Source organism: Schistocerca cancellata, chromosome 3 (assembly GCF_023864275.1).
Source record: "Schistocerca cancellata isolate TAMUIC-IGC-003103 chromosome 3, iqSchCanc2.1, whole genome shotgun sequence".
Classification (NCBI taxonomy): domain Eukaryota; kingdom Metazoa; phylum Arthropoda; class Insecta; order Orthoptera; family Acrididae; genus Schistocerca; species Schistocerca cancellata.
In genome coordinates, this window is record NC_064628.1 from 719641369 (window position 1) to 719665040 (window position 23672).

Below are 23672 nucleotides of genomic sequence, written 5' to 3' on the forward strand. Positions count from 1 at the left end.
AGACAACCTCATAGGCTAGCAAATAATGACAAGCTTGGAGCACTAATCGTGTTCTTCTGTGGAAGGGTATGACTTTCTAAAAGGAATTGTCACCAGTGATGAGTCATGGGCATACCACTACACACCCAAAACCAAGCAGGCCTCTAATGGAGTAGAAACATGCTGGTTCCTCAGTATGAAAAGATTGCAAAGTGGCTCAATCTGCTTGAAAAGTGCTTGTGACAGTGTTCTGGGATGTGCATGGTGTATTACTGGTGGACTTAGCTGAACACGGGACTATTGTGAATGCTGCAGTCTACATTAAAACTTTGGATAAGCTGTATGGTGCCCTTTGTGATAAATGCCACAACAATCAGGCTGATTGTATCAAACTTCTTCATGACAATGCTCCTCCCTGTGTTGCTGCTCCTGTTCAAGAGAAAATCACCAAATTTGGGTGGGAGGTGCTCCAACATCCAGCATACAGTCTGGACCTTGCCCCATTGGACTTTCATGAACAAATTCCTGGACACCAATGCTTTGCAACGGACGCAGAAGTGAAATCAGCAGTCCACAGATGGCTATACTCCAACCAAACGGACTCCTACGAACAGGGCATACGGAAACTGGTACCACAACAGGAGAAATGCATTGAGAATGTTGGTGACTATATAGAAAAGTAGGTAAGAGATGTAAGTTCATTTGTGATTTTTTTGCTTTGTTATCTATTTGACTTTTTGGTAATAAAATTATTGTGTGTTGCCTTCAGGCCTTTCCTCGTATATATGGTACTTGATGGCACTGTGGCTAAGTGCCAAACTACGGGTTTAAAGATCTGGTATTTGATCCCAGTCTGCCACTTAACATTTATTTGATCTCTGATAATATCTGTTAACACAAGAAAAGCTGGGTTGCACTGTGGGTCAGAGTCCATGATAAACTGTAGGTCCCTCTATAGCTGGCTGGGTATGTCAGTTCAGAGGTCAGAAGAAGGAAGGATGTACAGCCTCCAGTAGCAGCATGTCTACTAAAGCACAGTGGTGTTCAAATCAGCATTAAGGTTGATGAAAGTTTTATTTTTTACAGCTGGGGTATTTAACCTTTTCAAAGAAGAACAAGCTGTTTTTAGAAGTTAATTTAGCACAATGAACTGAGTCATAAATGAAATTACAGAACAGAGGAAGCACTTTACCTATGATTCAGAGATTGTGAGGAAGCTTTTAACATAAACTCAAGATAATCTGTACTAACATACCTTGAGAAATAAAGCACTGATAAAATCTATGTTAGTATACTGAAGGACATATATATGGATGCTATAACTTCCATCAGGAAAGAAGGATATTCAGAACTGAAACAGAAGTCATGTAAGCAGATTGTATAGGATCAATGCTATTCTTCCCATCCCTTGGTATCTCCAGATACTTACACTGTGGAAAGGGAGGAGCAATGCATTTCAAATGTTTTCTAATCACCTTTGTTTTGCTGATGATATTGTACTGTTTTCCTCTAGTATATATGACTAAATATGATTAACGACAGCAGATAATGGAATAAGTTTGTGAGTATGCCTGAAAGCCAGTTTTAATAAGATTAAAATAATATAAAACCAGCCTACTGAAATTGTACAAATATACAATAAATTTATAGAACCAGATGATGAGGTTTTGTGATTAGGACAACTGAAGACAAAAAAACTGTTTTATTTTTGTTATATATTTCAGTCTCAACTCACACAAGTAGTACCAGTTTTAACTTATTGTCAAGTCATCATCAGATCATTTGAATCTCTTTGAATTCGTCAAAGAGGTACTACATAACATACTCTGATCATCTGATCGAAATTGATTATGATCCCATTTGTGTGATTTGAGGCTGAAATGTATAATAATAATAACAACAACAATAAAAATTACAACACAGTCACTGTGTTTCCCTAGGCAGTGTTCTAGTCTATGTACCATCTGACTTGTCAGTAAAAGAGATACAGATGAGTAAACATGCCATAGAATGGTGTTGGTAAACAAAAGAAAGTTTTCAAACTAAGCTTCTTGTATGTCCGAAAAAGATTGTTTATAATCAGTGTGTATAAAGTAATGAGAAATAGTCTATACAAAAACCTTCCAAAACTATGTGTTTCTGAGACAAAAACTGAGAGCCAGGAAAACTGATAGATCAGGTAATAAACTAGAAAGGAATACATAACTATGATTGTCATAAAAATGAAATTGAGGTGGAAAGGGCATTTATAGTGTAACAGTATCATTTCCTCCTCTCTATCTGATTTATGTATGGTACATGCGAAGGAAGACCATCAATAGTCTCTGCATATGCATTACTTCTTTTTTTTTACTCTAGAGACAGACAGGTATAATGAATACTGGTGGCTCCAGTCAGCCACCAATGTTCAAAATCTCAGTTTCATTGAACTAACACTTGGCAACAAATGGCTGCACTTTGAGATGCTCACCATCTGACAGCATCTTATGCAGGTCTTTTCACATTACTTATATTAAACAATGTATTGTATAAGTTGCATTCAACGTACCCACCTGTGTGCTACGCAACAATGTCAACAAAAACTAATTGTTATAATAAGGTACATCTTTTTTTTTAGCACAAATGTCAAACAATACTGCCCCCTTACCAGAAAACTGAAAAACAGCTCCCAAAATTGAGTCAAAAATACTTCCAGCTAATCCAGCAAAAGCCCCTGCAGCAATTAGTGGCAGCTGAGAGGGACTCTTTTCCAAGATGCTTGGATCCACTGTGTACAAGACAGTAAAGTAGTAGGCTATGCCAATAACAGTCCCACCGAGCAGACTACACACAAGCCCAGCAATTGTAATGCCTCCATTGGTACCTGGAAATAGAACAATAATTGTTTTCAAAGTAGCATGTCAAAGTTCATCAAAGTTTCAAGTAATATACATATTAAAAATGGCTACTTATTATCAAAATCCAATAACTACATGTTTCTATTTCTTTGCACAAGACAATACATTTTAATCAAAAAATGAATCGTTTTTGTTGCCTAGACAATTAATGTACTCAATCTCCCCCCCCCCCCCTCCCCTCTCTCTCTCTCTCTCTCTCTCTCTCTCTCTCTCTCTCTCTCTCTCACTCACTCTCTATCCATCTCTCTCTCTTCCCTCTCTCTCAATTAGGCTTATAGTTTTTCATTACTGACCATGGAGAAGAATACACACACACACACACACACACACACACACACACACACACCCTACACAACCTACATTGTCCTGGTTGGCTACATCAACCCAGCACTGGAATAATGTGGTAAATTAACTTGACAGTTTTATAATTACCACAGTAGTTGACGCTGCTGGACATTAACAGAATATGCTTGCAGTGGCATATCACATCTATAACAGAACCAAAGTCCCTGAAGGTGAAGCCATAATTGCTTTTAAATCAATTGCAAATAAATGAAAACAACAACTGAATGGTAGAAAAGCAGTAAAACAACAGCATTTGTTCTCCATAACAAAATAGTGTGACAGTGTTGTGTTGGGTGAAGAGTGTGAGAAGAACAAGGAGGGGAGATTACACAGGGGCGGGGGAAGGGAGAGTGATGGCTGCCAGGGAGAGACAGCAAGGAAATGGTACAGAAAGTGGGAATAGTTGACCCTGCCCAGACAGAGACTCGGGAAATTGCCTGTGGCACATGATGAAATGAGCATGTGGATGATGGAGGCGGTTGAGAGAATATTGTGGGTTTAGATTCATTAAATGAAATGGCAGGAATTGTAGATGAGTGGAGATGGCTGTGAGATAGACTCTAGTGCAGATTGAAGCCAGGGGGATAGTGGGATCAAATGATGTGTCGTAATAAAGATTCCTATCTTTGTAATTCAGAGAAGCTGTTACTCAGGACAAGTTTCTAGATGGCACAGCATTTGTATTAGCCTTTAAAGTCAAGCATGTTCTATTCAGTTGCAGGTTCTGATAGTGGGTGGTTAATGTACTGAGGATGCAATTAATGAGGTGAAAAAGTCAGTAGGCGCTGCAGACACAAAATATGTAATAGGATATAATGATAGGTATATCTGAGATATTTGATAACTTATTGCTTCCTTCATTCTTTTGAAGAATAAGGGGAAACAGGCTGCCTAAGAATGTTATACTACAGCCTCCTGGTTTACTGCAAATACTGATACGTGCTGCACTAAGGGCTTTGTTTGCAGTCCTGAATTCTGGGACATTAACTTAGAACTAAATCTCAATAGATTGAAAAGCAGTCAGGAATTGTTAGGAGTTGTTGTTATGCTGATGTTTTGTTACTTTTACTGCACACTGACAGTTGAGACTTACTAGAAAATAAGTGTGGCAAGCTCGACGGGGTCTTGCACAACTGGTGCTCGTAAATGTGACTGCAGGCACCACCACAAAAATCAACATGTACTTTACTTAAAGGAAGACTTATTAGGGATCCATCAAGTAAAACCTCAGAAGTTCCATAAAATTTCGAATAGTTGTATGATGGAGTTGGTAGGTGGCACTAGTGTTCTTTGAGTTTCAGGAAGTGACCAACAGAGTGATGCTGCAATGCAGAAGAAGACAGCAGCATCTACAAAGAGATGGCTGCCCCTTGTCAGCCTTCACTGTGACTGAGCAGCAATCTGTGATGCATTTCTTGTGTAGTGAAGGTGTCAAACCAATCAAAATTCATCACAGAATAACAGCTCAGTTCGGTGATTTGTGTTTGTCGTTGTAGAAAGCGTACGAGTGATGTAGGAAGTTTAAAAGTGGCGTAACTTCTGTGAAAGGTACCCCAAGACCAGAGCAGGCTCACCACATAGCAACGGACTAGAACATTGTGTTAGTGGAGGAGCTTGTAAAGGAAAACAGACATGTAACTCTGAATGAAATACCACAAGTCTGAAGATTAGTACTGGTTCAGTGCAGAATATTGTTCACAATGTACTGTGCTTCAATAATGTTTTTTTAGGGCACAAAACTGCTATGGTCATTAGTGCCCGGTCTGTGACTTAGGAAGCAGTAAAAAACCGAAAACGGAAACCAGCAGCAATGGGAACGAAAGTCATAAAATTGGAGAAACTAAAAGCAGAAGGAAGGCTTAAAAATCCACTACAGAAGGGGGTTGGTTGTCCCAAAAAAAACTTCAAACGACTGACGTCATTTCACTGGCACGAATGAACTCTAGAACGCGATCGGCCGATCGCGTGTCATATGCTAAAATTGACGATATATCAGGCGACAGCTGTAGACGGGCGCGTAACGGATGAAAATAGGGGCACTCAATTAAAAGGTGTCTTACCGTCCACAGCTGAGAGCAGTGGGGGAGGATCGCCGCTTAAAAGATGTCGATGGCTAAAAAGACAGTGCCCTATCCGGAGTCTAGTTAAAATTACCTCCTCCCGATGACGCGTTCGGGAGGAAGAGGTCCAAGCACAAGGAAGAGTTTTCACGTCCCGCAATTTATTTTGGGGAAGTGTCGACCAATGCGCGTGCCATAAATGAACAACACGACAACATAAAACGCTCCGTAGATCGGCGATGGGAATCGATGGAAAAGCTGGCCGAAGAAGAGAGACTGCAACCTTGGCTGCAATATCGGCCGCCTCATTTCCGCAGATACCAACATGTCCCGGGAGCCAGAGGAACGCCACCGAGACGCCCCCCAGGTGGAGCACGCACAGACAGTCCTGAATCCGGTGGACCAGAGGGTGCACAGGGTAAAGAGCTTGGAGACTGAGGAGAGAGCTGAGAGAATCTGAGCAGATAACGTACTGTATCCGCCGATGGCGGCAGATGTAGTGGACAGCCTGGAGAACAGCGTAAAGCTCCGCAGTATAAACCGAACGCTGGTCGGGAAGCCGAAAGTGATTTGGGGTGTCGCCAACAATATAGGCACTCCCTACACCTAACGATGTTTTCGAGCCATCGGTATAAATGAATGTGGCGTCCGTCATTTGTGCACACAGAGCAGCAAATGCCCGACGATAAACATGTGAAGGGGTACCATCCTTGGGAAATCGACAAAGGTCTCAGAGCAGGCAGATCCGGGGACGGAGCCAAGGCGGTGCTGTACCCCAAGTTGTCAAGAAGCTTTTAGGAAAGCGGAAGGAAAGAGAATGGAGCAGTTGACGAAAGCGGACTCCCAGTGGTAGTAGGGAGGCGGGGCGGCCTGCATACCCTACATCAAAGGAAGCGTCGAAGAAAATGTCATGGGCTGGATTAGCAGGCATGGAAGACAGATGGCTTGCATAAAGACTCAGAAAGACTGCTCGCCGATTGGACAGCGGAGGTTCAGCAGTCTCAGCATAAAGGCTTTCCACAGGGCTGGTGTAAAAAGCTCCAGACACTAAACGTAATCCACGGTGGTGGATAGAGTCGAGACGCCGAAGAATAGACGGCCGAGCAGAGGAGTAGACTATGCTTCCATAGTCCAATTTTGAGCACACTAAGGCGCAATAGAGGCGGAGAAGGACCACTCGGTCCGCTCCCCAGGAGGTACCATTCAGGACACGGAGGGTGTTGAGGGATCGCAGACAGCGAGTCGAAAGATAGGAAATGTGGGAGGACCAGCACAGTTTTCGGTCAAACATAAGACCCAAGAATTTAGCGACGACTGAAAACGGAAGGTTGACAGGACCTAGATGTAAGGAGGGCGGAAGAAACTCCTGACGTCGCCAAAAATTAACACAAACGGTCTTACTGGGAGAAAAACTGAAGCCGGTGTCGATGCTCCAAGAGTGGAGGCGATCGAGACATCCTTGAAGACGTCATTCAAGAAGGCTGGTCTGTTGAGAGCTGTAGTAGATCGCAAAATCGTCCACAAAGAGGGAGCCCAAGAAATCAGGAAGGAGACAATCCATAATTGGATTGATGGCAATGGCAAACAGTACAACACCCAGCACGGAGCCCTGGGGTACCCCGTTTTCTTGGGAGAAAGTACGGGAGAGAGTAGTGTTCACCCGCACCCTAAATGTGCGCTCTGCCATAAATTCGCGAAGAAAAAGGGGCAGCTGACCTCGAAAGCCCCAAGAGAACAGTATGCGAAGGATACCTGTCCTCCAACAGGTATCGTATGCTCTCTCCAGATCAAAAAATATTGCTACTGTTTGGCATTTCCAGAGAAAATTATTCATGATATAAGTGGAGAGAGCAACAAGATGGTCAACTGCAGAACGATGCTTTCAGAATCCGCATTGGGCAGGTGTTAAAAGACTGCGGGATTCCAGCCACCAAGCTAAACAGTAATTCACCATACGCTCCAAAACCTTACAGACACTACTCATGAGAGAAATGGGGCGATAGCTAGAGGGGAGATGTTTGTCCTTTCCAGGTTTCGGAACAGGAATGACGATAGCTTCCCGCCATCGTCTGGGAAAAGTACTGTCGGTCCAAATTCGATTATAAAGGCGAAGGAGGTAACGCAGACTATGGGTTGATAATTGCAGCAACATTTGGATGTGGATACCATCCGGTCCTGGGGCGGAGGAGCGAGAAGAAGAGAGTGCATGTTGGAGTTCCTACATGGAGAAAACAGTATTGTAGCTTTCGCGATTGTGAGAGGAGAAGGCAAGAGGTCGCACTTCCGCTGCACGTTTCTTCGGGAGAAACGCTGGCGGGTAATTTGAAGAGCTCGAAATCTCAGCAAAGTGCTGACCCAATGAGTTAGAAATTGCGACGGGGTCCACTAATGTATCATGCGTGACAGTGAGCCCAGAGACCAGGGAGAAACTAGGCGCGCCTGAGAACCGTCGAAGCCGACTCCAAACTTCCGAGGAGGGAGTGAAGGTGTTAAATGAGCTAATAAAGAATTTCCAGCTTGCCTTCTTGCTATCGCGGATGACATGACGGCATCGCGCTCGGAACTGCTTATGGCGGATACAGTTGACCAAAGTAGGATGGTGGCGGAAAATGCGGAGAGCACGTCGCCGCTCACTTATTGCGTCACGGCATGCCTCGTTCCACCAAGGAATTGGGGGCGCCGGGGCAATTCGAAGGTGCGTGGTATGGAACGTTCCGCAGCTGTAAGAATAACGTCAGTAATGTGTGTGACCTCATCGTCAACGCTGGGAAAGTGACGGTCATCGAATGACGCTAGAGACGAAAAAAGGGTCCAGTCGGCCTGGGCAAACTTCCAGCGTCTCGGGCGCATATATGGCAGTTGAGGCTGCAGTCTGAGGACACATGGAAAGTGATCACTCGAGTGTGTATCAGCAAGGGCGAACCATTCGAAGCGCTGAGCTAGCGGAACAGTACCGACCACAAGGTCCAAATGAGATAAATTTGTCGTGGAGGCAGACAAAAATGTAGGGACCCCAGCGTTGAGGCAAACTAGATCCACTTGGTGGAAGACGTCTAGCAATAATGAGCCACGTGGACAAGGATGTGGAGATCCCCAAAGCGGGTGGTGGGCATTGAAGTCCCCAACCAGCAAATAGGGGGGTGGAAGCTGATCAAGAAGATGAAGGAGATCAGCTCGTGCCATTGGTGTGGACGATGGAATGTATACAGTACAAAGAGAGAACGTGTATCCAGAAAGTGGAAGACGGACGGCGACAGCTTGGAAGAAAGTGTTTAAATGGATTGGGTGATAATGGAGAGTTTCATGGAGAAGAATCATGAGTCCTCCATGTGCTGGAGTGCCTTCAACAGAGGGGAGATCGTATCGGACCGACTGAAAATGAGGGAGAACAAAGCGGTCATGGGGACGCAGCTTTGTTTCCTGAAGACAGATGATGACCGGCGAGTAGGATCGTAAGAGGATCAACAATTCATCCCGATTGGCTCGAATGCCGCGGATATTCCAGTGGATAATGGACATAGGGTGAACAGAAAATGGAGGAATGTGACCAAGGTTGCTGTCAACTCAACGACTGCTCAGAGCTTGCGACCGACAGCATGGAATGGCATTCAGCCGAAGGCAGAAGATCCTGATCCATAGGTTGTTCAGGAGCAGCTCCTGCCACCAGCGATCGGCCGGTTGATTGGCCGCCAGCAGTGCGCCTCGGCGACACAGAAGACGGCCGAGGGCAATTTCCGCACGTAGATGGGACACGCCTTGGCGGAGAAGGAGATGAACTGGGTTTCTTTGTAGCCTTCTTGGAATTATGATGTTTAGATGAAGGAGGAACCGATGGTTGTGAAGTTGGGGTACGTAAAAAATCTTCACGAGTATGCTCTTTTTTCGAAGTCTTGGTGTCTGACTTTTGGGCTCGAGATTTAGCAGAACCCGATGAAGGGTGAGCCATAGAGTGGGCAGGCGAAAGTGGTGAGGTTGAACGGGCGATCTTTGCGCTGGCCGATCTGACGACTGTGGCACTAAAGGTGAGGTCGCAAGTCTGCGTGGCCGCCTCCTTTGTTGGCCGAGGAGAAGCAAGGACAGTGCTGTATTTTCCTGTCTGAGGCACAGTGGGCTGTCGACTGGCGAATAATTTTCGAGCAGCAAAGGTCGACACCTTTTCCTTCACTCTGATTTCCTGGATGAGCTTTTGGTCCTTAAAAATGGGGCAATCTAGAGAGGAAGCAGCGTGGTCACCCATACAGTTGATGCAGCGAGGGGATGGAGGTGGACAAGCACCCTCATGGGCATCCTTGCCACACGTAACACATTTGGCTGGATTGGAACAGGACTGGCTGGTGTGATTGAACCGCTGACACCGATAGCAACGCGTAGGGTTTGGGACATAAGGGCGAATGGAAATTATCTCATAGCCTGCTTTGATTTTGGATGGGAGTTGAACTTTGTCAAATGTCAAGAAGACAATGCGGGTTGGAATGATGTTCGTGTCAACCCGTTTCATAACTCTATGACCAGCCGTTACGCCTTGGTCAGACAGGTAGTGCTGAATTTCTTTGTCAGACAATCCATCGAGGGAGCGTGTATAAACGACTCCACGCGAGGAATTTAAAGTGGGGTGCGCTTCAACCCGGACAGGGAAGGTGTGGAGCAGTGAAGTACGCAGCAATTTTTGTGCCTGGAGGGCACTGACTGTTTTTAATAACAAGGTGCCATTCCGTAATCTGGAACAAGACTTTACAGGACCTGCAATTGTGCCGACACCTTTCTGAATAATGAAAGGATTGACCGTGGAGAAGTCGTGACCTTCGTCAGACCGAGAAACAACAAGGAACTGTGGCAACGATGGAAAAACCGTCTGTGGCTGAGACTCAGTATACTTACGCTTGTGAGCAGACATAGTGGAAGGTGAGGAAACCATTGGGGAAGAATCCCCCATGATTACCGGCGTCTCCGATGGCGTGCTCCTCCCTTGTGGGGGCCCTCTCTGATTGTGATTGTTCACACCTCAGGTCACACCTCCCGACAAACGGACGGAGGGACCAATCGGCACTTTCGGAAGGTATCAGCTCGGGTAATCACCCCTCCCTGGGCCTGGCCGTTACAAGGGGGTACGTACGTGTCCTACCTGTCTACCCGGGGCGGGGAATTACGCGTTACCCCGTCACCGGCTACACACAAAAATGCATGGGTCGGCCTTCAGACATGCACAGGGAGGAAGAAAGAGAAGAGAAAGGAAAGGAAAGAAGAGAGGTCTCAAACGCCGCAGCGGAGAAAAGGGTAAAGAGAAGAGGTAAGGAAAAGAGAAGGACAAAGGAAGGAAGAAGACATACAAGCAAAGAAGGCGAAGAATGCGTTACATGTTCGAGTGTCCGTCTCCGGACGTAGGCACAAACCATACTCCCAGATGGGGAGAAAGGGAAGGAAAGAGCCAGAGGTGAGGGGAGGAGGGGCGAAGATGGGGGATGGGGAAGGATGCGGAAAGGGAAGGTATGCAGCCCGGAAAGGAAGGAAGGCCACATTAGCTCGGGGTCCCGTGCTCGCTACGCACGTATCCACAAAAGAGTTGTGGACCCCCTGGGGGGAATAATGTGTCTGTAAGATGGGTGCCACGTCAGTTGACTGCAGACCTGAAAGACTGTCGCATCGATACCTGTGAACTTTTGCATCATTTGCATGTCGAAGGTGATGCATTTCTGGAAAAAATTGTTAAAGGGAATGAGACTTGACTCCACTACCACCACCAGAAATGAAAAGATCAAGCAAGAAATGGCACCACAGCCCATCACTGAAACCAAAAAAATTTTGCACTCAACCATCTGTTGGAAACTTCACATTCATTCTCTTCTGGAATGCAAATGGAGTAACTTTGGAATATTACATAAACAGGGGAGTGATGGTAACCAGTACTTCTTATTCAGACATGCTGAAAAATCAAATTTGCCCTGCAATCAGGAGTAAACAATGAGGACCTCTGACTTCAAGAGAATTATTACAGCATGACAATGCCCGACCGCATACAGCCCATATGACAGTTGAGACTATTCAGGAAATTAAATGTGAATGTCTGGTACATCCACCTCATTCACCAGACCTCTCTCTCATAGTGACTTTTATCTGTTCGTCACACTTAAAAAAGCAATGGGAGGTAGGCACTTCAGAAGTGCAGATGAGGTGAAAACTGCCGTGCACGACTGGCTGCACACACAACCAAACGAATTATTTCATTGTGGTATCTACGAGCTTCTGAAGCAGTAGAATATGTGCATTTAACAGCAGGCAGACAACGTCAAAAAATGACACACAAGTTTTTTGTTCATTGTTACAATTAAAAATATTATAACACTTTTAAGGGTTTCATTGGACTCACAGTCATAAATCAGGAGTTAACGCAAAGGCATACTGACAACAGCTCTTTTGGTGTGCATCTGGACAGACAAGGGATATTCAATGCCCATATAGAAATTGTAACGAGGTAAGGAATTTGTATAACTAATAAAATTATTAATATGGCTTAAAAGAGGTTTTGTTTGGCCCTGAATGTAATTAGACAGTACCAGGAGTCCATCTTAACTACAGCTGTTGTCTATGATGCCAGTGTTTGGACACACAGGTTACAACTGATCAAACCTCCTGCTGCAGTAAAAGTACAATGAGGAATTCTGCTACATTGTTGCAGAGCCTTCAGTGCCACGTTTACAGATGTCCTAACCATATTAATGAGCATATGTGCCCTCAACCTACAAGTAAGGAAAATGCTGCCTTCTATTGGCTGACAAAGGAAGAATATCAAAAAAATACATGGAATCATCAAGAGAATAAGCAATAAACTCAACAGTAATAAAGAATCAGACATAGGAAGGAGAACATTTCAGTTTCTTCCTGATATTATGACACATACCCAGTCAAGTAGGGAACTAGTCCACTACCTTCCCCGACATGGGACATGTCCTACATATCTGTATAGAAAAGGTTAAAGAGCAATGACCACCTGTGACAGTGGAGAAAGTGGCACATCAGATCATGTCCAATGGGAATGTCCCCAGTTGAAGATATATCACGGGCTGCTAGGCAGGCTTTAAGAGGTGAAGCTGTTTATGACATAATTAGAGAAAAAAAGGGTCTTGAAACCTTACAGGCTTTTAGAGGTGAAACTGTGTATGACATAATTAGAATAGAAAAGGATCTTGTTCCTTAAATTTGTAGCTCCATCTCAGAAAAGGCGAGGAGTAACTATAGCCAACAGATACCATAGCAGAAATGATCCTAGTGAGTGTGAATGAATCCTGATAGCTCAACAGATCACATGGCCCTGAAATGGAATGACTGAAGGGAGGTGGTTGACAAATGTACCCAAAAAGACCGAGAAGAATCATTGAAGTATAAATGATGCACTCTTCTGGAGGCAGCAAAATACTGCTGGGCCTGAGGGAGTGGCCAATCTGGTACGGAATGTAGAGAGAAACTAGATTCATTTTGGTGGTAGTAAACTGAATGTTTGTGTGTCCATGTCTGACTACAATAAAGAAAACTCGTGATCATATGGAATCATAGCAGGAATATTAGTATTAGTGTTAGTGTTAGTAACAGCAAAATAATTTTCAGTAGTAGTAACATTTGCTGAAGAAAAGGGAAAAAATAAACCTAGATGGTGGTAGAAGTATTAGTGACCCCCTTTACGTTTTTAAGTGTATTAGCTATAGAGCTTGTTATTGAGGCAGCAGTAATGCTGTTGTATCAGTAGTAATAGCAGGAGGTATAGTGATAACTGTAAATTAGTCAAGATAATTTGAAATAATGAAAATCTATGTCTCTCTTTCTCTCACAGCAAAGGAGGACCTGACTGAGGGTGGAGAGAGATACTGCAGGAAAACTGTAGATAGCCATCTAAATGTTACAGTGATAAAAGTAAAGAGAAATTAAGATAAGCAAAAAATAATATTATATACAATGTAAACAGATCAGCAGAGGCCACTGATTTTTATGACAGTCAGTTGATAATCATGCCTAGATAAAAGGCTGTGCAGATGTTACAGCAGCGTTAGTATACAACATGACTGCTTTCACAGTTTGGTAGGCTATGGCTGTGGCAGCAAGGAAGAAAAGGAGAAAGGAAGATAAAGATTTAATGTTCTACTGACTAAGAGGTCATGAAATGGAGCACATGTTTGAATAGGGGAAGGATAAGGAAGGCCCTTCCAAAGGAACCATCCAGGTATTCACATAAAGAAATTTAGGGAAACTGTGGGAAACCTAAATCTGGATGGCCAGAAACGAATTTGAAGAGCTGTCCTCATGAATACGAGCCCAATGTCTTACCACTGCACCATCTCACTGAGTGGTTGTGACAGAATTGGAATACGATGTGCTGGGTGAGTGTGTAGGTGTATAGTAACTGTTGACCCCAATGCCACAACCTCAATTCTTCTTATACACGTAATCAAGTTCATTATGAGCCACAACTTCTTCTACTTCCAGGGGACGATTTATAAATAAACCTGTGGCTTTATCATGGACATCTGCATGTCACCCTCATATGCCAATCTGTTTATGACATATTTATATGATACTTCCCTAATTCCTCAAGATTCTAAACCCTTTGATTGGTTCAGGTTCATTAATTGCACATACATAGTTAGGACCCAACCCTGTACAGCCCCTACAGATGTCTGTGGAAGGAAACTAAGGACTGCCTGGAATGCAGTACTGGCAGCATTAAATTAAAACATGAGAAACAAGAAATTACGGCTTCGACAATGTAGAAAAATAACAATGTAGAAAAATAATCCAGCTTTTAACTACTGAAGCATACAGAAGCACAGTCATTGGCCACCATGCACACTCCGAACATCTATCTTCAGCTTCCAGCAGGGGGGCACCATGAGCGCTACTTTCCCCCGCTGTGAGCGCCTCTCCATGCATGCGTAATTCCTGCTCTTAGCCCCGATAAATTATGACACCTCTGCACGAGTATCAACAGTCATGTCTCACAGCAGTTACAGCAAATAGTACACCTGAAAATGGTGAACAGTTGTTCTGATGAAATATTGCAGAACTTGCACAATGTTATCTGGTACCAAACCCAGTAAGTGTATTTGTCATAGGTGATCTGACTCTTCTTGGAAGGTAGTCTCAGAGTTCTCTGGAAGGATCATCCAACTCAAATGAAACAGAGTTCAGAGCGTTTAGCTGGAAAACGACGAAAACCTGGAACTGTATCAACTCAAGCCTCTTCTTTTTCATGGGTGTTATGTGGTTTGAAATTTACACAAATTATCAGTGCAGGTGGGTTGGCAAATCGAACAGTCACACAGATTCGTACAAAGGCCAATATCAAGTTTGGATTCAGTGGTAGAATATTTGAAAATGGATTATATAAACACCTTTCATGAGAGATACTGTTGTGACGTGACCACAGAGGGCTGTGGCACATATGTTGCATCAGAAAGCATAAACAGTGACCACAATACTGCCAGACACACAAGAATTTTGAGACAATGAAAACAGTTAGCAAAAAGTCACAAGGGAGGCTACGTAATGCCTTTGAGACACACCCAACAGCTACCCTTAAATGTAAGAGGCACAGAATGGGCAGTTGGAAGACATCAAAAGGAGATACAATGGCATTTAATTCAACCCCTACCCACACACACAGCCTCTATTTAAATGGCACACACACAGCCAATCTTCAAATGATGAAGTTGCTTTACACATATCTCCCTGCAACAGCTCCAGACAACTTTAAATGTGCTAACTTTTGTCTTTGTCACTCTGTGTCTGTTCACACGAGTCTCGCACAAACACACATACTTCCCTGACTATCCATTCTTGCACATACAGAGTACTGCAAATAAAACACACATACTTCCCTGACTATCCATTCTTGCACATACAGAGTACTGCAAATAAAATGTTATACATAGCCTTTTAATGCAAGACAAGGAAAAGCATCCTCGAACCAATTCTCCTTTATGAGAGTGTGTGTGGAGGCAAGTCATAAGTGCTCGATACTATAAATAAGCAGTGTTTCACAGTTCTCAGTCATTGTCACTATTATGGATGAACCTAGCACCTTCATTGCTTTATACAAATATGACGGTGGTACTCTTGTTAAGTTTGGTTAATGGGACTTTGAGAGCATTGTGAACGACCACATGTTACTTTGACTCATGGATTAATCTCACAGAAATACTGAAGCATATGAACAGATGAATGCCTCTTTGCACACAGCAAAAACCTACTTAGAAAATTCCAAGAATCTATGACTATTCTTCAGGCTCTTAAATATTATATGGGTAAAGATCATTACACCAACAGAAGGTTCGACAGAGGTGTGTATGTAGTCATTTATTAATTTATTGGTCCAAGAATGAGTTTCGTACATTGTTTGTACATGTGATATAGGGCAGTGGTAAACCTAGTTAGTTTACAACACAGTAGTCATTTTGACTACATTGTTGACATAATAAAAATGTATAATAATGTAGGTTGGTGTACTACATTGCTTCTACATGTGATAATAGCAGTTATTAAGTGAGATGACATGATAAGCACAATGTAATTGACAATTAGTGAAATTTAGTAAATGAGGATGTTGCACCTGCACATCATGTGCCACCTCACAGATATCCTTCTGATGGACTATTTAAGATGCCACGTGACCATAACTTGCCACAATTTGCTCATGCTCTGTGATCAATGCCAGCTGCACCCAGCAGCCCATCTGTTGGCCATCACGTTGTTTAGCCACAGGGTGATCCTCAGCCTTGGTGCACAGCCAGCACATCATGGCACAGTGTTACACCGTCCGGGTTATCTGGATACTTCCCACTAACACCAACCTATCCGAACTCCGGAGATGGGAACTTGCTCTTCAATATATCCTCTCTTCCCATTATCCACCAGGCCTCAATCTCCACTAATTTCAAGTTGCCGCCACTCATACCTCACCTGTCATTCAACAACATCTTTGCCTCTGCACTTCTGCCTCGACTGACATCTCTGCCCAAACTCTTTGCCTCTGTATATGTCTGCTTGTGTCTGTATATGTGTGGATGGATATGTGTGTGTGTGCGAGTGTATACCCGTCCTTTTTTCCCCCTAAGGTAAGTCTTTCCGCTCCTGGGATTGGAATGACTCCTTACCCTCTCCCTTAAAACCCAAATCCTTTCGTCTTTCCCTCTCCTTCCCTCTTTCCTCGCACACACACCCATACCCAACCGTCCAACAGTCTGTGTATGTGCGGTTGGATATGGGTGTGTGAGCGAGTGTACACCTGTCCTTTTTTCCCCCTAAGGTAAGTCTTTCCGCTCCCGGGATTGGAATGACTCCTTACCCTCTCCCTTAAAACCCACATCCTTTCATCTTTCCCTCTCCATCCCTCTTTCCTGATGAAGCAACCATTGGTTGCGAAAGCTTGAATTTTGTGTGACTCTTTTTATTGTGCCTATCGCGACTCAGCATCTCCGCTATATGGTGAGTAGCAACTTTCCTTCTCTGATATTGTTACATTCCATCCTCGATTTTCCATTGTTTGACATTTATTAGTAAAGACATTTAAATCAACAGTTCACAGTTGTGACATGAATTAGAAAATAATAGCCACTTTTGCCAGCAGCAAGTCATATACTCTTAGCTCACTTATTTGTTACATAGTTAAATTCTTAATTTCTTTGCGTGTTTTTGGGTACTTGCATTGTTTAATTCATAAATTTTTGGCATATTATAGTATTTGAGAGTTGTAGCATCGTGTTTTAGTACCTGAATAGCGTAAAATCGCATAGTCTCCTTCTGCCACCGAGCAGTGTGTCAGCAGTGCGCAAGTAGCCAGCATTACTGCATTTACTAGGCAGTCTTGCATTTTAATAACTGTTTAAATTTTGTGTTGAATTGTTTGTGCTCTCTGTAGATTAGTTCAGATGTTCTTTGCACAACAGTATTTAGCATGGATAGGGACTGCGACTGCTGTGTTTGGATGCAGGCTGAGTTGGCATCCCTTCACTCCCAGCTTCAGGCAGTGTTGGCTTCGGTCACACAGCTTGAGGCTGTTGGCAATGGGCATCACTGTGGGGGTCCAGATGTGGGTTTGTCGGGGATGGCCAGCTCGTCCCATGCATCCCCCGATCGGACAACAGCTGTGACTGCCCGGGATACTGCCCACATTGAGGCTGACCCCTCACCCATGGTAGAGTGGGAGGTCGTCTTGAGGTGTGGCAGGGGGCGAAAGACATTCTGGAGGGATGAACGGAAGGCTCTTTCTCCGGTTGATACTGATCTTCAGGCGGATATGGCTGCTTGTCCTGTTCCAGAGGTTGCCCCTCAGTCTGCTAGATCCGGGTGGTCGCAGAGGGTGGGCTTACTGGTAGTTGGGAGCGCCAACGTCAGGCGCGTAATGGGGCCCCTTAGGGATATGGCTGCAAGGCAGGGGAAGAAAACCAATGTGCACTCTGTGTGCATACTGGGGGGAGTCATTCCAGATGTGGAAAGGGTCCTTCTGGACGCCATGAAGGGTACGGGGTGCACCCATCTGCAGGTGGTCACTTATGTCAGCACCAATGACATGTGTCGCTATGGATCAGAGGAAATCCTCTCTGGCTTCCGGCAGCTATCTGATTTGGTGAAGACTGCCAGTCTCACTAGCGGGATGAAAGCAGAGCTCACCATCTGCAGCATCATTGACAGGACTGACTGCTGACTTTTGGTACAGAGCCGAGTGGAGGGTCTGAATCAGAGGCTGAGACGGTTCCGCGACCGTGTGGGCTGCAGATTCCTCGACTTGCGCCATAGGGTGGTGGGAATTTGGGTTCCACTGGACAGGTCAGGAGTCCACTACACCCAGCAGTCGGCTACATGGATAGCAGGGGCTGTTGTGGCGTGGACTGGGCGGTTTTTTTAGGTTAGATGGCCTCGGGCAAGTACAGAAAGGGCAACAGCCTCAAAGGGTGCGGGGCAAAGTCAGGACATGCGAGTACCAAGCAGCAATTGGTATTGTAATTGTAAACTGCCGAAGCTGCGTTGGTAAAGTACCGGAACTTCAAGTGCTAATAGAAAGCACCAAAGCTGAAATTGTTATAGGTACGGAAAGCTGGCTGAAGCCAGAGATAAAAATCTGCCGAAATTTTTACAAAGGGACAGACGGTGTTTAGAAAAGATAGATTGCATGCAACCGGTGGTGGCGTGTTTGTCGCTGTTAGTAGTAGTTTATCCTGTACTGAAATAGAAATGGATACTTCCTGTGAATATAAAAAAAGATATGTGTGTGTGTGTGTGTGTGTGTGTGTGTGTGTGTGTGTGTGTGTGTGTACTGCTGACAAAGGCCTTAATGGCCGAAAGCTTTAATTGTGTGAATTATTGTGCCTATCGCGACTCAGCATCTCTGCTATATGGTGAGTAGCAACTTTCCTTCTCTGATATTGTTACTAATAAATGTGCTTCTTTCATGGTAACCAGGGAGCCAACTTTATTTATGCTGTCCTTGCCACCATGTAATGACAAAAGACAAAAAAATAAACAATAACCCAATGCAGCTAATTTCATAATATGAAGTAGATGAAAGCAGTATAACTGGAAAAATGCATCTGATAACACACCAAAACTTTGACAAACTTCCTGCAAAGTATTACAGAGTTAAGCATACAGTTAATTTCATTAACTAATTTTATTACATTGCTTAAATGTGAAATAGTCATGCAACTCTGCATTGGAATAACACAATACAGAGATGAATATCCCTACAAAAATCTTGTTTTAATAAATAGAGAGCTACTTTTTGTGTGTATGTATGTGCACACATGAAAATTATGTACAGTTACTTACCTCTGGGAACCTTCTTTCTGGATGTTATGAGAAATGGTTCAGCAGTACCTATTACAGATCCTAACTCTGAAGCCCAAGTATCCCCATTACAGCATGCAAATGCCCCTGTTGACAGAACAATATTATTGAGAAGACTTATAGTAATTCGAGACAGTGTTTCAATATGAAAAATAAGTAACATACCTAACACTCCAAGGCTTAGCCATGAGGAACGGTAATCCCTAAGGAAATCCACAGGCCTTTCACCACAACCTGAGTCCAGAAGGTACAGCAATGCTAGTTGTGTTGCCATGCCACCATTACATAGCACTTGGATCCAATTTCTCTGGCCTCCTATTGAGAAGATTGTACACAATTAATAATTTTGTAGTCCTTTAATACATCAATGCAAATGTGTTGCTAATGATTTGTTCCAATGATACGCCACTCCAAAAGTAAGCCTCATCGAAATAGATATCAGAATGTGTGAAATTTTTGTTTGCTGGGGGGCCAACACAATTTAAACTTTGCTCTCAGCAAGCACAAAGCTATCTGTAAGGGGTCAAAATATTTTTGCAATGCCTCACAGATGTACAACATGATGGCCAGCATCATTCTTCTGGCACTTCTTCCCACTTGCTGCTCAGCATGTTGTCAGCAGTAATCCACCTGCTGTCCTCCCATTTATTATTAATTTTCATTGTTTGTACTACCTCCCCCCCTCAAATGTTTTGTCTGCTACATACTGTATTTTCACTCATTACTTTTTCTCATGCACCATGTCCAAAACACAGCTATGCTTTATTACACTTTCACCTTTCAGTACGTACTCATCTTTGTTGCCCGACACTGCAGCTGTCATCTGTGCACAACACCTTGAGCCTCCTGATCATATTGCTATCTGCAACAGAAAAAAATCTACTGCTTGAAATGTTATGCCTAAAGAACTTTTGATTGTCCCTATCCGTTCCATTATTGTATGTACTTTGGCCTGGAAAGCTTCTGAAGCAAACTAAAAAAAATGACACATTATATGACAGAAAATATATATACAGATGGAACTGATATCCAACTGAGATTAGTGGCTAAAACATATGGAGTGGCTGAGGGGAGGACGAGGCACAGAGGGGGAAGGAGTAGTCGAGGGAAGGAAGGCTCACAGCTGAGAAGGAAGGGTGGGGGAGAGGCTGCAAGAGAACATGACATAATGGGGCACTGTTGCTGCAGATTAATGCAGTGAAGTGGAAGGCATGAGGACTGGGTGTGAGACAGGACAAGCAGTGATTGAATGCAGGACGACTGTGGGAACAAAGAATCTGTTGTAAAGACAATTCACATCTACATAATTCAGAGACTCTGGCACTGGAAAGAGGATAAGGATGGCATGGGTTCCGAAGCAGCAGTGTTGACATATGACATGGCTACTTTTTCACAGGTAGTCCTGCTTCTCATATTGTAAGGTAGGTCTATTAGGGAACTGGAATAATATGTGCTGAGCTAGAGTGTAGCTTAGGTCTTGCACCTAGGTCTCCCACATAGATACAAATAATATGTAAATTGGATGGCAGTAGGTGTGGCATAATGATGGACCAGGATATTTTGAAGATTAGGTGGGCAGCAGAATACTACTCTGGAGGAAGTAGTGAGGACTGTGTGAAGAAGATTCCTCATTTTTAGGCACAATGATGAACAATCACAGCCCAGGAAAATAAAGTGATTAAATTGTTTATGTCTGTCATAGAACATAACGTTTCCTGTTCCAAGGTCCCCTTGACGCAAAACCCACCATCACATTGTTTAGAAACCTGACTGACAATATCCTTACCCATAACTACTTCTCTTTCAAGGGGATAATATACAAGCAAATCCAATGGCACTGCGATGGACATCCACCATGGCACCTTCCTACAGCAAACTTGTTCATGGGCCATTTAGAGGAAACCATTGTAAGCACCTAAGATCCTAGACAACTGTCTGCTTTACATTAATTCATGGTACTATCGGCAACCTTATTCCAGGGGCTAGACACTATCTTCATTCCTCCACATCCTCTATATTTTCTCTCCTGCCTACTTCACCTAGTCTTCTTCCACCCAACATGCCACTTACCTGACATTGGACCCCACCTCCCTGTTGTTTCATAAAAACTTTTGTTCACAGCAAGGCCATGAACCATAAATGGTAAATCCATTTTTATAGCTACAACACCTCTTCTGTAAAGTCTAGGTACCATCAATGATGTGTAGGCAATGATAAGCAATCACTTGTAAAGTAGGAAGTCCTTCATACACAGGCACTACTCTCCAAGTCTAATTCACAAATTCATTTGAGTCATATCCATACACGCTCCTAGTCCTCCAACGAATCCCACCAATCAACTTCAAAGGAGACCAGCCCCCATTATCAAACATCAACCCAGACTCAAATAACTTAACCAATTGCTCCAATCCTTCGCCTTAGGTTCAACTACCACCTATTATCAATGCACAAAAATAAATAACATCTTTCCAAAAATTATTCTCATTCCACATGAAGCAGTAATCTGCCATCCTCCCAATCTAAAAAATAACCTGGTTCATCCTTACGTCATACCTACCCCAGCCACATTGAAACATGTCATATTCCGGTAGGAAACTTAGGTGCAAAACCTATCCTTGCTCTCACCCAGCATCCTATTCCAGCCCCGTCCGAGGCATATTTCACTATAACACAGGATTCTTTGTGGGCATGACCACTAATTAGCTCTCCTCCTTAATGAATGGCCATTGCCAACTGTGGTCAAAAGCAAAGTTGACCACTTAGTGACAGAACATTCTGTTGAGCACATATTACTGCTAGCCCCTGGCCCAACTACAGTCACTTCTAGTCCTGCTGCCAAACCTAGTGATTGGATGGTGGTTGATTGGAGGAGGGGACAAAATAGTGAGGTCATAGGTCCCATGATCTAAAGTGGTAGAAACCAAGCAAGGAACAACATGAGCAGCAAAGTCTAGTGAAGGGGAAGGGAAAACAGGCAAACAAAGAGGTAAAAGGAACGTCTGTGCAGCAGGAAGAGTAAAGAACAGGAGTGGGGGAGGGACAGGAAGTCAAGAGCAGGGGCGCCCCAGGGATGCTACGTGCATTGGCGCACCAACTCCATCGCCATCCTTTCCTGATTCCCACACAGTACCATGATCACTACACAATGGGGACAATGCCAGAGGAGGAAGATAAAGGAAAGGGGAAACAAAATGTTGGGAAAAGGGGGCAGAACATGACCAGTATGGAGGCAATGCAAAGGCCTCCATAAGCAACATCAACGCTAATTGAGGGACTTCAATTCCAGTGGGAAATTCAGGTACTTAAACCTTGTAGGACAAACAACTTGTGTGAAGAAAACCTATGGCAAACATAACCAGGGGAGGGTCGTCCACTAACACCCAGGTTAAAAGGTGGAGGCAGTCCAGCAAAATATGGATGACTATGAGGGGGACCCCACAACCATGAAAGTGGGGAGGAGGGCAGATCATTGTGGAGGAGCCAAAACAGGGTGTGTACGCAGCCCAGGAAAAAAAAATTCCCAGGTTTTTCCTGGATTTCCTGTTAAAAAAAAAAAAAAAAAATCCCGAGTGAAAATACCCTTTTTCCTGTTAAGTGACAGTATACTTTCCCTCTGGATTGTAAAACTAACCAATACTTTGAATGGTTAAGGTTTATACACCTGCGTAGAAACCTCCCACCACTTTAGGAAATGAACCCCAGAAGAAAATGGGTTCTGGAAAGCTCTTTGATTTGCAGCAACATGCACCCTCCATATTTTCATATCACAAACGTGTATAGTCAAATTCTACCAAACACAGAATGTTAGTTTTCAAAGCACTAAAATCAAGATCGCAATGCGCTTTTGTAAGCCAATCCTAGTTCACGTCATGTGATCTCACCAGTCGATAATAGTAGGTATTCATCATGTTTACACGGGGCTCCCAAAACAGGATTTTGTAAACTGATCTCCCAATACTGCTTCTGGATAGTCATGCAGACACTTCAAAATCGATTCTGGAAATCCGCTTCTTGTTGCCGATTTCCCAATTCCGCAATCGATATTTGCTCCCATGTGAACGCAGCCAGTATTGAAACGTGCTTGGGCTGTCAGGTTGCGTCTTGTTTTTAAAAATTTTGGTTAATACTGATGGAGTTGCTTTTTGTTCAGTGAAGCATAAGTAGAAATATTACACCATATTAGACACCTCATCTAACTGAAGAGAAAATTTTCTGGGCACCGTAGTTAACTGTGCTAGCAAATTCGCTTCAGACCTTAACATGTAAACACGACAGTGAAAGACAGATCCTGAAATTCGGTTTTAGTATTTCAGAAGATTTGTTGCATGTGAACGTAGTGTTCAGAGCATACAGCATGTGATGTAATCGGCCTAAAGCAACATCACTGTTAAGTAGTGCGATCACACAAATAGGGAAAGTTAATGGTTTAAATTAATGTACATAGTGCAGCTACAAAAAAGCTATGCTTTCACATATAACATTTGTCTTTTTTGCGCGTGTTACACTTCGATACATCATCCAAATGCCAAATGCGCCAGTAAAATTTTATGATGTACAAGACATA

General features: G+C 43.6%; 1 protein-coding gene across 1 annotated transcript in view; it reads right to left on the bottom strand.

Moving 5' to 3' along the window:
- Positions 1-23672, bottom strand: part of LOC126175735 (transmembrane protein 19) — an 82070-nt gene that overhangs the window by 39057 nt on the left and 19341 nt on the right. The window contains exons 4-6 of the mRNA XM_049922686.1: positions 19274-19423; positions 19091-19195; positions 2627-2842 (exon numbers count right to left, since the gene is read on the bottom strand). Of these exons, the coding sequence (XP_049778643.1) occupies positions 2627-2842; positions 19091-19195; positions 19274-19423 (471 nt within the window). The remainder of the gene's footprint in view (positions 1-2626; positions 2843-19090; positions 19196-19273; positions 19424-23672) is intronic.